At 34.7% G+C, this 19,201-nt stretch overlaps 1 protein-coding gene across 1 annotated transcript; it reads right to left on the minus strand.

The window, feature by feature from the left end:
- Nucleotides 1–480: 480 nt before the first annotated feature.
- On the minus strand, nt 481–15,646 carry LOC143236174 (glutamate-gated chloride channel alpha-like). The gene is made up of 8 exons (XM_076474464.1): nt 15,554–15,646; nt 12,516–12,592; nt 10,707–10,771; nt 10,276–10,502; nt 8,107–8,189; nt 5,460–5,618; nt 4,047–4,426; nt 481–2,405 (listed from the first exon to the last, which is right to left on the minus strand). Exons 1-8 carry the CDS (start codon nt 15,619–15,621, stop codon nt 2,181–2,183), a joined length of 1,284 nt encoding a protein of 427 aa, XP_076330579.1. The 5' UTR covers nt 15,622–15,646; the 3' UTR covers nt 481–2,180.
- Between the last annotated feature and the right edge of the window lie 3,555 nt (nt 15,647–19,201).

A 19,201-nucleotide genomic window follows, 5' to 3' on the forward strand; every position in this document is an offset into this window, starting at 1 on the left:
GGACAGCCATTCCACAGGATGTGATTCGTCATCTCATCGCTTCCATGGGCAGGAGATACCAGTAAGTTATTGATACTCACGGGGGGCATACTCGTTATTGACGTTGAGTGACGTTAAACTTCACCTAGTGAGCGTGGACTTCGCCTTTGCAGACTTTGGATGTTCAGCAGTGAATGTGCAAAGTTTCACACATGTCATACAGAACTACCCGGAATAAACTTGTTAACAATGTGTCTCATATTTTGCCTTTTGCGTTTCTTTTTTTGAAGAGTATATTTAAGAATGTGTTTCAATTACAAAAGCAACTCAAAAAGTTTATTTTCGTTTTATGAAATCAAAATAGTTGATTTAAAAATAAAATATTTGAATTTTGAATAGGTTGAATAAAATGCCAATTAATAAAATACGACATCTGTAATTGATAGTGTTCACGCAGCTTAGTTTATTTATACATACGAAAAGCAAAACATATTACACAGACTTATTTTATTAGTTTTACAGTTTCAGTGCTTTATAAAGGACGGAAATCACAATCAAAACAAACGACAAACAATTTCCTAGAATTTTTTTTTTTTTTTAAATTTAATCGACGTTTCGGTTTATGTCTTTTTCGAATGTTTGTATGCCACATGTTACAGAATTGATTTCAAGTTACGGTAACAGTAAACAAAATAAGCCTTTAAAAATACAATACAACAATACACGTTAACTTTTAAAATCTGTAGTGTATACTAGAGGGATTTACACATTAACGTGTGCAAATAAAATTTATCTAAATTTGTTTGTCTTCCCTGTAGACTAATACTGAGATTGTTTTGCGCTTTCCCGTTAGGCCTAACATATTATTCTTTATTTCAATAACACAGACTACTCAACCAGTGGTTACAGTCCTATGGAGTTGACGACCAATGAAGATAAATCATTTTGGTAAACACACTATAACAATAAAAATTGTTGTTTTTTATTTGTCTATTTTGTGTGTGCGTGTTTGTATGTAGTAGTAGATGAATATAATTTAGGGATAATGACAGATTCACACGTAGAATGTTTAAGAGCAGTGGTATTGCAATTAATACAACTCTGTGGAACGATAGTATATTAGCTATTTCAACCATTGGCTATCATATACATATGTGCATTCGTTACAGAAATAACATATTAGCATACTCCATAACATAAATATCTTACGTCAAGTTTTAATATTGATAGCAATATCATAATGATTAGGTGTTAAAGCTAGAACATTCAGTACTTCTTTAGACTGTGTACAATTCATAAAAACATGAACTAAATTACAGTATTTTTATACATCACAAAATAGGGGGCTCTTACCGCATATAGAGTTATTATTCATTAGTCTCTCGTTCATAAAGAGTAAATTTTTTTATGCAGTTAAAAACTGTATAAACGTATTTGAAAGGTAATTCACCAATAGAAGTATTTTTAAATGTATGTAATTTTATTCTCATGGAAACAGATTAAGTTTCTAATTTTTCTTCGACTTAACGATGAACCTTTCAATAGGCTGATCAGTTTCTAGGTAATTAAATATACGAAAGGATTATCACGTAGGCCTAATTCTCATATAATGTGATGTAATCCGCATATAAAATTATTCGAATTTTCAGTTTTTTGCTGCGTATAGAAAAAAGTTTAAAAATATGGATCAGAAAATGCGAATTCAGAACAGGGACTCCACGAAAAGTATCGAAGTATGTTCAACATATATTAATTTTAAGTCAGATTGTTTCAGGCCACCATGTATAATATTTGAATATTTTCATACTTTAATTTAAAGAGAAAACTGATTTATTGCTCATATAAATTTTAAAATACTTTTAAAATTTTAATAAATTATATCTATTCGTAGGGTTGCCCATAGTAGAAAGTATATGATTGATGATCCAGTATAAGCTACAACTTTCTATTTCTTTCAAACATGACGGCTCAATAAGCAGTCTCATAAAGGCCGTTGATTTGTTTTAAGTAGCCGCATTAAACCTAACAGGTTATAGTTTCTTTTCGTTTGGTCTAACTAAAAAGTATTTAGCAATGTCATATATTAAACAGCGACACAAACTTGCTAGTGATTCCCTACTTAAACACGAAAGAGTTTGCGCTTCTAAATTTGTGAGTGTTGAAATTTACGAAATTTACACATGTTGGTCGTATATAGTCGGTTAATAATCGTACATGTAATATATCCAGTATACGATCATAAAAGATGCGAAACAAACAGGAAATATAATCCTAGAAAAGAGATCAACCTTGCTGACATTTCTTGTTGATTGTTTGTCAGTAATTTGATTGGCATGTCCTGTCTTTGGATTGGTCCAAGCTTGCGTGGGCGAGGTTTTAGTCAAATTAGTGATGATGTTCTGATCGTTTTTTCCAGGGTTTTTTTGCTGAAGAATAAGAAAAAATAATATTTAGGTGAATTTTTTTTTGTTATTATTGAGAAACATCTAAAATGTTAAAATTTAATGACTTGTTGTCAAAATATTAAATATACCACTTTCTAAACATTTGACAAAAATATCACCATTTTCGCTTCAGTTTCAAACTCTAAAAATTGTGACATTAGATACATTTCGTTTTACTTTTGTTGCAGTAAAGAAATATAATAGGTACTCCCCGCTAGTACAGCGGTATGTCTTCGGATTTAATACTTAACACTAATTATTACTTCTTTTATATTTTGTAACACATTTTATACCTTTTGTTGTAATTTTTTAGCAAGGTGGTATCTTGCAATGTTTTCTTTCCACTAATTACTTAACTAGTGTTTCATTTATTGTATCACAATAACGGTAGGTTGGTTACAAAGGGGGTACACGGATACCTGTTATGTGCTTTGTTAAGATAAAATGTGTTCTTTTCTACAATTGAGTTTTCTTTTTTATCACAAGTGTTCCATTGTTTTCTTTCTTTTGTTAATGTTTTTGGTGTATTTTGATTTAGATACTTACCGCTAATTATTACTTCTTTTATATTTTCTAACACAATTTATAACATTTGTTGTAATATTTTAACAAGGTGGTATCTTGCAATGTTTTCTCTCCATATGCTCATTATTTAACTAGTGTTTTATTTCATGTATTTTTGTTTATACCCCTCTTTGAGGTGGGATGAATAAAGAGAAAAAAATCGGATTTACAACGCAAAAATCAGGGGTTTGATTCCCTTCGGTGGGTTCCGCAGATAGTCCGATGTGGCTTTGCTATAAGAAAACACGCACACAAACACAATATAAAAGTTAAGAGGGGGTTTTGATTTAATATTTTCTTTCCTTATTATTTGGCTGTTTAGATTTTTCTCGCAAGGCTACAAAAAAGGCTGTCTGCGCATGATCATTCTAAATTCGCGCTGTTACGTTAGAGAGAAGGTTAAACGCGTGAGACTGAATAATAAACACTATTAGATCTCACTCACGACCACGAAGTGTGGGACCTGTTTGTGCATTAATGGATCACGAACCATGAATTCTTACACTCATAATAGAATAGGCTAACCATAACTACGCCAAGCTGTTTCTCCTAACATAATCTTTTTTACTTTTCGGTTGTTGGTTTTAATTATTGAAATGTAAATTGGAAAACAGTAAATATTATAAAAGTATAACAAATATAATTAATCATACGAAAAAAATATTTTATTCCCAACGCTTCACTATATGATTTTTGTTTGTTTGTAATTACGTACAAAGCTACACGGTGGGCTATGTATGTTCTGCCCATCACTGGTTGTGAAACGCGGTTTCTAGCGTGGTCATTCTATAGACGTACCACTACACCACAGAGGGGGTTACTGCAGAGGGAGCAATAAATCAGGGAGTAAAATAGGAGTAAAAACGTGATTCGTTGATGTATTATTTTTCCAACAATTAATTTATCAGATAGCGAATATGCTTCGAAACATTAAATGGTTTATAAATGTTTTCGATTAACAAATGATTCGTTTTAACATGAAAACAGGTTGTTATTTGGTAATCAGAAGTTTTTCACCAAATATTTATGTTACAAGCGGAAAACTAATAATAATCAAACCTTGTCAAAATTTCCAAAATATTTCACAGCCATTGGGTTTATTCCAATTTTATTAGGCTTAGTTTTCAACCTAATGGTGTAGGCTATGGCGTATTCTATCAGCGTTGCAAAGACGATATTTAGACAAACAAATAACCAAATGTCCAGAGCGTTGACATAACCCACAGGAGGAATGGTGCTTCGTGATTGGACAACTTGAGTCACTAGGGTCAGTAAGGAAGTGACTCCCAGTGTAATGCGTGCCGGAACGGCGTGAATGTCCAGCCAAAACGTCAACCACGACATCACCACCACTAGGCTGCTTGGAATGTAAGTATTTACTAAGTAGGCCGTTAGATGACGAGCAAAAATGAAGCGTACAACAAGAGAGCTGTAATTACCTATAAATTATGTAAAAAGAAAATAATAATAATAAATAAATACGGAAAAATTCTTAGAAGTAATAATAAAAATATTACAACAAAATATGGCTTGGTTTACAAAAGTAATAGTAATTTTTAAATGTTTTCTAAAGTGCGAACTTTGTTTCACATAAACAAAATTGAACTGGAATAAAATTCAATCAGATGAATACATTACCGTATTAGATATAACTATCAGTGTGTTTATTTAATCGAACAAAACATTCCACTCTAATGATGAAAATAAAATTTCCAATGTTTAATCTGGCACCCAAATACTATAAATAATTTTATTAATGTCACGTTTGGACATCTCATGACATTGCCGCCTACAGAATGTTTTTGTGGAGTAGAATGTTTTTTGTTTTTTTTGAGAGAAGTCTAAAAAGGTTTGGGGGACTTCTTTCTCAGTGAATACTTGCTATGCAGCATATACTTTTAAACATTTCTCAGATTTTAATGATTTATAGAAGTGGCTTTAATTGTCATGTTTTCTGGGATTGTTATACAAACACCCCCTCTCCCAGAACTAAAAAAGTATACACAGATCTTAGATTTTAAACATCTTTAACGAAAAACAAAAATGTTAGATATTCAGGCATACGGCCAAGGATGGACAGGTACAACTACCCATCTTCTCCCTTCACGCAAACGGATGTGAAGTTAACAACTTGAGTTAAAAATAAACATGTGTATACAGTACTGAATATTTGATAGCAGCAATGGAGCAGTAACAACGAAAGGAAGTTAATAAAAATTGCAGGTAGATAAAAACCGAACGAAATAGTCAACAGCTTTGTATATAGTATCCTTAGATAGTTCAGGTCGTAAAGGGTGAGTCAGATAAGAATTGGGGGGAATCCAATCTCGGGAAGATCTAAAACTGCACATAAAAAAACATACACTGACCAATTTGTTGATCATATAGACCAATATGGTTTTATATCAAGTCTCTAGAATGAAACATTTGTGGCAATTTATCTTTTTGTTGTTGTCGTAGTGTGTTCACAACCTGTGCTCCAAGCGGTTACTTCTGTTGTTGTTTCCAATTTCACAAGTCGATATTCGGGTAGTTCAACATCTCCCACAATTTTCACACCAGGAATCCAGTCGTAGCGCCCCCTACTTTCTCCCGTCCATCGAAGCTGAACAACATCGTCCGGAAATGAATCTAAAGATAGTAACAGACCTTGTGAGGAACTTCTTGAATCCTAAATAACTTAAAACGTTTCAGGAGGCAGATAACAATTGTGTTAAACTGAAGTGTAAACACGTAAACTAAATTTTAAATGCAGGACAAAAGTAAAACATTTACGACTTACGATGTAATACTGTGTCGTTCCTTGATGTGTGAAGAGAGAGTTTTTTTGATATTATAAACTAGATAAAAACATTTTAATTACTGGATGTAGGAAGAGAAACCTAGTTTGTAAATTATAATTAAATAAAATACTTTCATTAGCAGATGTGGACTTCCAGTCGCAGAGCGGTATGTTTACGGATTTATAATCCTAGAAAGTTTTTTTTTTTTTAATTTCGCGCAAAGCTACACGAAAGCTATCTGCGCTAGCTGTCCCTAATTTAGCAGTGTAAAACTAGAGGGAAGGCAGCTAGTCATCACTACCCACCGCCAACTCTTGGACTACTCTTTTACCAACGACTAGTGGTATTGACCGTAACATTATAACGACCTCACGGCTGAAAGGGCGAGCATGTTTGGTGTGACCGAGATGCGAACCCGCGGCCCTCAGATTACGACTCGCATGCCTTAACCCACCTGGCCATGCCGGGCCAAAAAGGGGGTTTAGACACCGTGTTGAGCAAAGCAAATACAACCCATGTTGTAGCCTTGTGCTTACCTAAAAGAAATATTGGATGTAGAAGGCAAGATCTAGTTTGTTATTCATAACAAATAAAGTATTCTTATTATTGGATTTGGAAGGCAACATTTAGTTTATTATTTATAAAAATATATATATTATTGGATTTGGAAGACGACACCTAATTTATTATAGCATAACATAAAGTTTAGGGACAACAAGGGACCTGTTGGTCCATCTCGGCTGTACCATTCTCTAAGTCAAACTAAAAAAAAATATATTGGTTTGTAGTTAAGCACAAAACCATAAAATGTGCTATCTGTGCTCTGTCCACAGTTTCTAACATTGTAAGTTCACAGACGTACCGCTTTATTACTGGACTTGGAAGGCGACACTTTGTTACTTATAACTAAATAAAGCTTACTCCACAACATTGTTATAGATATGACTCTTGGAAATATGATGTTCCTAAGATAATTGTCGCTTACATAATACAGAAAACGTTATCAGATGACACTGGGTAAACATAACGTTACACGAATATCGCTTAGTATAAAGAAAGTCTCACTAGGAAAATATAAGATCTTAGATAGCGTAGAAATTGGTTAAAACATTCATTAATAATTTTATTTTGCTAAAGGTAGGTGAAGTTGAATAAGTCATAATTAATAAATTTTCATATTAAGAAATGTCATGTGTTTGATTTGTTTTGAATTTCGCGCAAAACTACACGTGGGCTATTTGGGCTACTCTTTTACCATCGAATAGTGGGATTGACCGTCACATTATAACGCCGCCATAGCTGAAGGGCGAGCATGTTTGGTGTGACGGGGATTCGACTCCGCGACTCTCGAATGTCATCTGTGAGCATCATTATTCTATCAGACTTACGTTTTGATTAAGCATTCTAAAGTATTTAGTATTAAGTTAAATTAATAATACTTTCTTATAAGTTAAATAGAGGTATATAGTTCTAGTTGTAACAAATAATTCATTCCTTTTTTTTCATCCACCATTGAAATATTGTTTGTTTTATATTTTTCATAATTATACAAAACTATAATACCTACTTTTAATCATATACAAGTTACGTCTAATAAATTTTAAATCGTAGTAATTAACGAAACTAATTATGGAAATCACATAATATAAAACAAACAGGTCTGCAATGGGTTTATACTTTGGAATTTTTACACGTTCTACAGTAATTTCTGTACGAAAATGAGATTCATTTTTCTCCATAACAAACAGAGTTTTCAGAAAACGTTATATGTACTTTTGTATAAGTCACTAATTTTAATTGAAATCAGGTCACATTTTGTTATGTTTAAAATGTTAGTAACTACTACTAACTATAGATTTCTCTAGATGAATCGCAAAGTGAGAGTAATATATCTCCTTGTAAAACCCAAATATAATAATAAGAAAAATGTCCATTGTGATAAACGAAATAATAATTTGATCTAAGTAAGAGTTTTATCCCCTCCCAATTTGTAAAAAAAATCTTTATCTGATAGAAAAAAAAAGAAAATTATTTTCCAAATCTACGAAGCTGAATTATGGAAAATACTTTGTTAAAATCAAAACAAGTTTATGAAGTTTAAATTCGCAGGTTTTTCTTATTCATTAACTAACTCAATACTTAAGTTTGTATGTAAGTTGTACTCATTTCTATTTACCACTCAAAACTTCTAGATACTAAATGTTACTGATGCGCCTTCTTGCAAAAAACAAAACAAATATCTTGATTAAAATAATAAATATGTTATAACACTACTATTGTTACTAAAAGAACTGTTTTTGTTGCTAATTTAATTGCGAGAGATATTTTTTACTTACATAAACCTGTCCTCAATTGACACGACTGAACATCCATTGGGTAATAACGTAAATACATAGGGCAACTCACATGTTGAAGGTAACTGGAACAGGAGAGACAAAGGGTGTATGAAATAATTGTGGATTTATAAAATGTTCTTATAAACTTAAACTCTAGAATTGTTTGTTTTGGAATTTCGCGCAAAGCTATACAAGGGCTATCTGTGCTAGCAGTCCCTAATTTAGCAGTGTAAGACTAGAGGGAAGGAAGCTAGTCATCACCACCCACCGCCAACTCTTGGGCTACTCTTTTACCAAAAAATATGGGATTGACTGTGACATTATAACGCCTCCACGGCTGAAGTGACGAACATGTGTGGTGTGAAAGGGATTTGAATCCGCGACCCTCATATTACGAATCGAGCGCCTTAACTACCTGGTCTGATCTCGAATTAACAACAACCATCTGTGGTTGTTTGTTTTCGAATATCGCGCAAAGCTACATGAGGGCTATCTGCGCTCCATCTGTGTTATGGAGTTGTAACATGTTCACACAATGTTCTTCAAGTGCGCTCTCTATTATTTGTATTTTTACAAGCAGTTCAAAATTAATCGTACAGGTTATGTGTTTGTAGTTAAGCGTAAAACTAAGGAATGGGCATTCTATAATCTGCTAACCGCGGGTGTCGAAGCTCAACTTTTAAAACTATAAGCCCTTAGACTCATCGCTGAGTCCCAGAGAGGCAGGAAGGGTCATAAGGTTGAAAATATTTTATCATGAGATTATATTTTACTAATTTCAAGTATAGCATTTGAATTTGTATAAAGTTTTAAAGACAAGAAACTATGAGCCACCTGTCGGAAATATGTGCAAGATACATTTATTCCCTTCAACCAACAGGATACTGTTCATAAAACCACTTCATCTGTGTCCTAGTCTGGTGAAAAATCTCTCCCCTGAAATTGTTGTTAATCTATGACGCCCGTAAGGCGTTTAATCCTAACCACAAAGTAATAATTTAAAATACAGACGGAGTGGACAAACGGGGAGGTAATATCCACTCCCATCTCCAAAGAAAAGAAAACCCAGACTCTAATATTTTGAGTGTTACTATCAGGTGTTGGTGCTGTTGCAAGAGACACTTAAGGTTAATAACAGCACAGGAGTGTATCAAGTTAGTAACACTCTTCTAGTGCTTCATTTATAAAACTTAATGGGTATTTTAGGAATTCGTTTATGACAGTAATGTTAGAGACAGCTCTTATGTTACGGTTGATAACACGAATGGAGTTATTTTGGCTTAAAGAGTGAAATTCAGGGACTACATTGTATTAACCTGTGTCACTGTTCTACCTTCTAGGTATTCAGGGACTACATTGTATTAACCTGTGTCCCTGTTCTACTTTCTAAGTATTCAGGGACTACATTGTATTAAACTGTTATTGTTCTACCTTCTAGGTATTCAGGGACTACAATGTATTAAATAGTGTCACTGTTCTACCTTCTAGGTATTGAGGGACTACATTGTATTAACCTGTGTCACTGTTCTATCTTCTAGGTATTCAAGGACTACATTGTATTAACCTGTGTCACTGTTCTACCTTCTACGTATTCAGGGACTACATTGTATTTAACTGTTATTTTTCTACCTTATAAGTATTCAGAGACTACATTGTATTAAAATGTGTTATTGTTCTACCTTCTAGGTATTCAGGGACTACAATGTATTAAATAGTGTTACTGCTCTACCCTCTAGGTATTCAGGGACGACATTGTATTAAACTGTGTTATAGTTTTACCTTCTTGGTATTCAGGAACTATATTGTAGTAAACTGTGTTATTGTTCCACCTCCTAGGTATTCAGGAACTACATTGTATTAAACTGTTACTGTTCTCCGTTCTCTTTCAGTTGTGGGGGCGTTATAATGTGCACTCAATCCCACTATTCGTTGGAAAAAAGTAGCCTAAGAGTTGGCGATGGGTAGTGATGACTAGCTGCCTTCTCTCAAGTCTTACATCCCTGAATTAGGGACGAATAGCGCAGATAGCCCTCATGTAGCTTTGCGCGAACTTCAAAATAAACAAAACACTATATAATTTATTAGTATTTTTACGAAAACACGATTTTAACGAATTTGCAAGATGAGCTAGCAAGGAAGTTTGCTCAATTATATGACTGTTTCACCTACCGGGCAGTTAGGAAAACACTACTGTCTTGCAGAATCTTCAAATTAGTGTTAGGAAAAGTAGTAGTAAACAATGACCCAGCTTTTGAGTTTTCGAAGTAAATATCTGGTTTCCATATTTGGTCAATCAGGTAATCTGGTAATTTTACTGGACGTTTTAACGTCAGGCAGTCCAACATTAGACGAGAGTCTTCCCAAACATGAAATATGTATAAATGTAGGAAGAAATCCTGAAAAACAGAAAAAATATACATTTAACAGCGCGCGCTACCTGTGCAGGTGGCGCTTCGTTTTTCAAAATGACAAACAAGCATGCACTGCCTTTTAAGTTTCAATTATTTAACGACAAACACATGCGTAGATAAACAAAAATATTTTTTATTTCAATTATTTAACGGAAAACACATGTGTACATAAACAAAAATATATCTTACCATTGTTTCTTCATTCAGGCCGTAAACGTCATACAGTTGAATAGAAATGAACACGTTAAATTGGCCTATATTGAGAAAAACAGTAATATAATTTGACTAAAATACAAATATATATTTAAATTTGTGTATTTGTTTTAGAGCAAAGCCACACTGTGATATATGCTGTGACCACCACGGAGAGTTTAACTCCGGACTTTAGCGTTGTAAGTCTGTAGATAGATTTCTTACTTTTGTCCCACCAGGGGAGATTATATAAAAGGGGAACTTTCAAATCAAGATGAGGTCAGCTCCCTTTGCGTAAAATTTTCCTTATAGCAACACCACTGACCATTACTGTGTCATGCATTTAAAAATAATTCTGGACAAACCTACTAAAGAAAAGACGTATCAAATAAACTATCTGCACAATCTACGTTTTAAATTCTTTACTTCAAGACAAACACATACAAGTGGTTATTATCTGCTAATCGTTAGACAAAGAGATATGGAAAGAGTAATGGTCCTCGGTGGGTGTGACAACGGTAAGTTTAGGAATTACAACACTAAAATCAGGGGCATGGTTCCCCGCGGTGGACAAGGCTGGGGAGGTCCAGTATAGATTTGCTCTAAAACAAAATAAGTTAGGGGTGGTGGGAAAAAATGACTACCGAATTGCACAGTGAGTGGGCATATGGGTTTGCATAGAAATTATCACGGACAGCGGCTAACTCCAAGAGATGCTACCCCTTTTATCGCATAAAAGTAATTGAACCCCTTACATTTATTTTACTATAATTACAACCACAATTCTAACTGATTCGGGATAGACTTCCGTGCAACTGCGGGGATACATTTCCTTTCCAGATCACGAACCTTATGGATCGCTTTTGTGACAGCTGATTTGATAATAAAAAAACAACAACAAAAACTGAGTTTCCTTTCTACAAATATACACAAATATCAAATAACACATTCTTTAAATCTACTGATACACCAGCTATTACTTCCTGATACATTCAGTTTCGTTTTTTTAATAGAGGGGTGTAATTGTTATTTTAGGTTTGTAAATCCAAAGACTTACCACTGCCCCAGCGGGGGATACTTTAGTAATTACCTGGGTCAATAGATAGAAGCGGTGTTTTGAAAATAAATTATATTTGTATCTTGAATTTATGTTAAAACTATAAAGGCCACTTGCCGTCGTCACCGGTTTTGAACTACTGAGCAGAAAAACAATGTAACAGTCAGTGACACGCTAACACTCCCCATTTACGCTAAGCAACTGACTGTCGCTCTTGTAACACGCCCACAGCATAAACTGTGGGTTTTATTGTAAGGTACCGTGCAGTTTCTAACCAGGCTCGGTCGGAGTAACGCAGGCCTAATTAATAGTGGAGTTCATTGATGATCTGAAAAGCAAACGACTTTTCTTCTACTATAAGCTATTTGTAGCTCAGTCGCCATCGTTAATTTGGAGGTCGGGTATGGCTCAGTAGTTAACGTGCTAATTGGTTAATTCGAGTGTTCATGGCTCGCGTCGCACTATCGCAAAGACTTTGCGACAAAATGCAAAAAATGAAAAAAGATTACTAATTTGAAAAATACCTACACAAAAGTTTTAGGCTTAGGTGTTAACAAACGGCATTTATTGGAAGTCCCATTCCCTTTACTAATGTGTCAGGTAAACATGTTTCATTTGTAATTTTATTCCAAGCATTTAATTTTCTTTTGGGGGAATTACAACTTTAACAATGCAATTATTTAGATAATAAGTAATTCTACTTCGCAGCATCAAACTCAAGTCAATAGCAAATAAAATGAGGGCGTTACCGTCCTTAGATACTGGTGGCTCCACCTTCTGGTATCCAGGCGGTATAATACCTTCATACATCATCGTTTTATTACACCTGCAGCACAATAAATTATTACAGTAATTAATTTAAAATAATTATAAAACTTTTATAATACATAACCATTAAAACCGTACTTATATATGCTTCGATTTATTACATAAATATTGTATAAGAAGTGCATTACTTGAGTTACGTAGAAATAAATTGAAGAAGAGATTTTTTGCTAAGCCTTTTTATGTTTAAAACAAATACTGGTTTGCGGACAGGGCCCGGCATGGCCTAGCGCGTTAAGGCGTGCACTTCGTAATCTGAGGGTCGCGGGTTCGCGCCCGAGTCGCGCCAAACATGCTCGCCCTCCCAGCCGTGGGGGCGTTATAATGTGACGGTCAATCCCACTATTCGTTGGTAAAAGAGTAGCCCAAGAGTTGGCGGTGGGTGGTGATGACTAGCTGCCTTCCCTCTAGTCTTACACTACTAAATTAGGGACGGCTAGCACAGATATCCCTCGAGTAGCTTTGTGCGAAATTCCAAAACAAACAAACAGGTTTGCGGACAACTGAAAATCTAGTGAACACCTGATGTTACGATTTTAAATTATCTAATTAACAGAACATATTTGTGTGATATCACTGTATTTTATTTTTATACTCACTACTATTTAAATGTATCATCATGTTTTATATTTTTTGCTCTGTAGTGGTATAGTGGTAATTCTGTAGGTTTATAACATTTCAAAAACAGATTTCGATACTTGTGGTGGTCAGAGCACAGGGAGCCCAATGTGTCGCTTTATTATTAACTGTAAACAAACAAACAGACCAATTTCTGTCCCTATTTTGATATTATGATAATATTTCAGACATTCTAACAAAAGTTTAGAAGTATGTGGGTATGTTTTATTCGAAACTCAATGGACTTAATCATTGGGCTAGTCAAAGACAGCTTTGTTTTTCTGTACACATTGCTTCAAAAGTTTTTCAACTGGTAATTATATAAATGCATAGTTTGTTTGTAGTTCTAAAGCTTAACCTGTTTACTAAGTAGCTGGTTGTCACTTTCTCAGTACTGTAATGACATCACCATGGTAACTCATGTTGATTAAAATATAAGTATATTAAATGGTGCTTTATGTTGATTGAGAGAAAAAAAAAGTTTGGATTTATATGTGAAATTGTTCTCCGTATTTTATTATTCTGCTTTATAGAGTTTACTTAATGGCTTTAGTTCGTGTCATTAGGTATTTAAGAAAAGGGGGAATGTGTCCCCTATAATTTACAGGATATGTTTTTTTTTAATTTTGCGTAAAGCCACACTATAGGTATTTGCCCTAGCCGTCTTTAATTTAGCAGTGTAAGACTAGAGGGAAGGCAACTAGTTATCATCATCCACCGCCAATTCTTGGGCTACTCTTTTACCAACGAATAATGGGATTGATCGTAACATTATAACACCCCTACGGGTGAAAGGGCGAACATGTTTGGTGTGATTCGAATTCGAACTCTCAGGTTATTAGTCAAGCACCCTAACCAGCTGGTCATGTCGAACCTTACAGGATATAATGTAATCAATTGTAAGATGATGGAATGTTTCTTATAAAACATGAATGTTTTACGTGTTGAATCAACTCCCCCCCCCCATAATGTTTCCGAAATGATGTCACTGACTCTTAATTGGAAAACGTTTTGAGAAAAAAAATTTTAACGTTTACAAAAAAGGTAATTATTTCTGTCCAGGGTCTAAATGATTTAGACTTTTGTGTTTCTAACATATTGTTTATTAATATGAAAGAATTTAAGTTCAATTAATAAAGAAGGCGCAAAGATTTTTATTAATTCTATACGAAGCTGGAAAGACATCTTTTTATCCAAATGATACATAAATAATGTTTCAGGCCCGGCATGGCCAGGTGGTTAAGGCGTTCGACTCCTAATCTGAGTGTCGCAGTTTCGAATCCCGTCGCACCAAACATGCTCGCCCTTTCAGCCGTAGGGGTGTTATAATTTTACGGTCAATCCCACTATTCGTTGGCGTGGGTAGTGATGACTAGCTACCTTCCCTCTGGTTTTATACTGCTAAATTAGGGACGGCTAGCGCAGATAGCCCTCGAGAGCTTTGCGCGAAATTCAAAAAGAAACAAACAAACTAACGTTTCAAATAGAAAAGAAAAATAATTACATTCCTAATGTTAGACTAACATTTTGATAACTATTTGTGTAATCTGTAATTAAAAACCAGTTTTGTCTCGTTTGTCAAGCAATAGTACAGTCCAGCGATTTTAACCTATCTTTTTAAATGGCCACAGCAAAAAAAAAAAACAACAACAAAACATAATGACGTTGAGACATTTGATTAAATTCTACTGTTGAAAACATGGAAAAGAAAAATTTATTATCAAAATAAAGTTAAACCTTTGAATATTCTTTACAAATGCATCATATCAGTTATGGAAATTGAATATATTTTGTCTGATCAGTAATATTTGAAATTACAACAATAATTTTACATTTGGCTTGAATTAATTTATTATAATGGTTCTGGTTTTATGTTCGAACAAAACTACACTAGGATTGTCTGCACTAGCAGTCCCTAATTTAGAAATGAAAGAAAGCACCTAGTCAACACCGCCTACCAACAACACTTGACCTGTTGTTTTACTAACTAAAGGGCGAATATGTTTGGTGATGGGGATTCGAATCTGGGACCTTCGTATTACGAACGTCTTAACCACCATGCCATGTTATTATAAAATGAACGTCTCTATAAGCATTCGAAAATCTTGAAACTACAGAGAATTGTGCGAGTGAGTTTGATATTTTAGTTTTATGTTTCTCGTTTTTTCTTTTCTATCAATGTAAGCTGAATTCCTCCAACACAGAGAAAATAATCAGTTAATAAAACAACAGGTGTAAATAAATACATTTAGCAATTCGAATATATTGTTTTAACAAGTAAAACGGAGGCAAAGAATAAGTGAATGTTTAGAAAGAAAACGAGGGTCCAAATGATAAAACTTACCCGTTATTGGTACATTTAACTTCTTCTGGAACTAAAACCAAAACCAAACAGACAGATATCCAAATCATGCTCCTCGGAACAGAGCGACTGGTGAATCGCATTCTCTTGGCCACAGGGGCAATTTTACTGAGCCGTGCATCCACTATTTGGTCAAACTATACGTGGTAACCATGGGAACGTCCAAAACCATGCGTCAAAATGTTAGGAGTAATATCTGGTGGGTGGATCATTAGTTTAACGTTCCGTTGTGATTTGTTTCCATTTGTAACAGTGGAAACGGTACGTAAACGCGTTTATTGCAGTTATTAAGTGTTATTAACTAAGTTTAATTAAATGCATGCTTACATCTACACACGTTAATCGAAAGTATTCTTATAATTTTTCAAAGTATTAACTCTCGTCAATAAATTGAAAAAAAAAAGATATATTTGTGTATATAGTTAAAAAGTAAATACCTGTTACTGAAGAATGACCTATTTACCAAGAAACTTTCATATTTCAAAATATCCTCCAACTGATTGGCTAAGAGAGGCTATCCTCAAATATGCAGTTCGTGATAAAAGTCATCAAATGTGATTTAAACTTTAAACTAGCCGTCTGGAGGCGGAAGCTTGGTTTCGTTTATTTCGGATATTTGTCTAAAAATAATCGTCCTTTATTTCGAGGGCTGGCAGAGCCAAGTGTTTAAGGAACTAGACTCCTACTCCGGAGGTCGCGAGTTAGAATCACCCTCCCACCAAACATGCTCGTTCTTTCAGCCGTGATGGCGTTATAATGCTTCGATTAATCTCACTATTCAATGATAAAATAATTAGGGATGGCGAGCTTTGCGGGAAATTCAAAACAAATCAAACCTTATAACCTCCATACGGCTTCATAGTGCAACGTTTTGTTGCAACGGGACTCCAACCTTGGATCCACAGTCCGACATGTCCACTACTAAATGATGAAGTGAGAAGAATTGAAACAGACTCAATCAAAGTGTAACAAAACCAAAATAAAAAAAAATTACGTAGAATAGAATTTTAAATTTTCGTGCATCGTAAATATCGTTTTACCTAATGCACAATTTGAGAGGCGTGATTATTTACGGCACGTGTTTTATGTTCATTGTAGCTCTAAATGTATGTGTAATTTTGGTCTGTTTTGAATTTCGCGTAAAGCTACACGAGGGCTATCTGCGCTAGCCGTCCCCAATTTTCAAGTGTAAGACAAGAGGGAAGGCAGCTAGTCATCACCACCCACCGCCAACGCTTGGGCTACTCTTTTACCAACGAATAGTGGGATTGATTGTAACATATAACGCCCCTATGGCTGAATGGACGAGCATATTTTGTGCGACGGGCATTCGCGAGTGCCTTAACCACCTGACCATGCCGGGCCATATGTGTAGTCATTTATATAATTAAAAAAAGTTAAAGGTCATATTTCAACATAGCGCAATAAGTTCACAAACTTACAACACTAAAATCCGAAGTTTGATTCCCGCGGTTGACACGGCGGATAGCCCAATGTGCCTCCGCTTTAAAGGAAAAAAACATAAACTGTTTTCGCGGTCTTTTTGTCCACGCGCTATTTACTGATTTTCCCAGGATCAATACCATTAGGTTGAGAAAGTTATGAATATGTTCTATTGGTGGTTTTATTTCTTTATCGTTTTTATTATATGTGTAGGCCTCCGTTTTCATTGGAGATAAAATCGCCTTTAGAAACTTCCTTTGGTTAACGTGGCTGACGTCGCATTTCTCGTGAACTCCATTGTATTTTGAAACTTAATTGTTGTTTTCTTAATATACTTCAGTAACTTTTATTACAGTAACACGCTTCATTTGAAATGACGAATTACTGTTCAGAATATCGAGACAAGCTATACGTAAAAGTTTTATAAAAGCATCTGGTAAACTGGGAATGTGTATAATTCGAAACACGTCACCGTAATTTACATAATATTTCCAACTGTACATCGTCCAACACATGGGCGAAACGTCACAGACCCCAGGTTGCCATAGAAATCTTTAATGTACCTCCCAGTTTTGATCAAACGGAGAAAAACCGGTCAAAAGTATTCACCTCGGATTTAGATCACACTGATTAAGGCAGTAGAATACCATTTGTCCACCATCCATTTTACATAAATATTGTGGCAGGTTGAATAGAAAATATTGTCGAACAGAGAGACCTGCAAGGTGAACTGTACTTCACAAGGTTTCTAACATATACCCAAATACTGGCTGTTATTTCTATGTTACTCACCAGTCGGTCTTATAACCCTGGGTTCTCAGTTTATATGCAGGGCTCTTATAATAAATTTTATTTGTGTGTTCGACAAGATGAATAATATTTATCATAGAAGAATAATTATTAGTGGATATCTGTAAGGTCATTAGGAGTACACAGTTACAAAACAAATATATTATTTTCGCCAATTGCAGTTTGTGTTTAGTTGAAACATTTGTGAAGGAGCTGTGAAACGAAACGTTGAGTGTCTGATGAAAGAAAACGATAAATCTTGTGTTATAAGGCTGTTTATATTTTTAAGTTTGTTTGTTTTGAATCTCGCGCAAAGCTACACAGGAGCTATCTGCGCTAGCCGTCCCTACTTCAGCAGTGTAAGATTAAAGTGAAGGCAGATAGTCATCACCACCCACTGCCAGCTCTTGGGCTACTCTTTTACCAACGAATGGGATTGACCGTCACATTATAACGCCCCCATAGCTGAAAGAGCGAGCATATCTGGTGTGATAGAGATTCGAAACCGCGACCCTTGGAGTACGAGTCGAGTGCCTTAACCATCTTGCTATGTCGGGCCTTATATCTTTAGTTAGTTTTTCTACATTTCACTCTTTACTGACCGCATAAAACACCATTATTGTCAATCTATAAAGCTTTCCGTATCAGTTTGAATACAGTGGGCTGATTAAGTTAACTTAAAATAACTTTTACTTCTAATCAGGAAGTAAGATGACAACAGAAGCCGGTAAAAGGTCGGGGTAAGATGTAATATATCAGTTTTGCATTTTGGCATTAATTGGCGTTTAGTGGGTAGTACAATGCCACCGAAAATGTATTTCTTTGGGGAATACTTTTTAATGGCCATTTTATTTCGAATAATAGGATGCGTTCAGATCGGAGATTTAGAATTCTCAACAAGAGTAAATCACTTGTACTTAGTGACATTAGAAAACAAAATAATGTGAGTAATCTTGGGCTACCTGAACCGTCCAGCAAGAGACCTATAACAAGTTACATTACAGTCATCTTAAGTACAGCGTGATGTGTTCTAACACGTGAGAATATATGAAATTAACAGCTTTCATAGAAAATTTATATTTAATGAAAAACTTAAAATAACAACAGTGAATGGTGATACTCGTATTGTAACTGCAAAAAGTTACCAAAAGACAGAACTTAAAATAGGGGGCGAAATTTGGATATGCCCGAGAAAGGCATCTTTTTCCTCTATGTTTTGTTTGGTTTCTTGTTATTACAGCATTTGCCTCTGAAAAATGACTTCGTTACAAAGTTTTAGAACTAGCTTTACCCTATTATAACGTGTGTTTTTTGTTGTCTTTTGCATCATTCCTAGTCTGCCATCTTGAAGGTTCAGGTTGGCTTTCTTGTGCACACTTTAAATGATAATTTTTAACG

This window comes from Tachypleus tridentatus, chromosome 2, assembly GCF_004210375.1.
Source record: "Tachypleus tridentatus isolate NWPU-2018 chromosome 2, ASM421037v1, whole genome shotgun sequence".
NCBI lineage: Eukaryota > Metazoa > Arthropoda > Merostomata > Xiphosura > Limulidae > Tachypleus > Tachypleus tridentatus.

What these genes read in the sequence shown, in the direction of transcription:
- LOC143236174 (XM_076474464.1), bottom strand. Translation starts at nt 15,621, where the DNA reads ATGATTTGGATATCTGTCTGTTTGGTTTTGGTTTTAGTTCCAGAAGAA. An exon ending in GTTAAATGTACCAATAACGG is followed by an intron (nt 12,593 to 15,553) that starts GTAAGTTTTATC and finishes ATTGTGCTGCAG; the next exon opens with GTGTAATAAAACGATGATGT. An exon ending in AGTGTTTTCCTAACTGCCCG is followed by an intron (nt 8,190 to 10,275) that starts GTAGGTGAAACA and finishes CTCCTGTTCCAG; the next exon opens with TTACCTTCAACATGTGAGTT.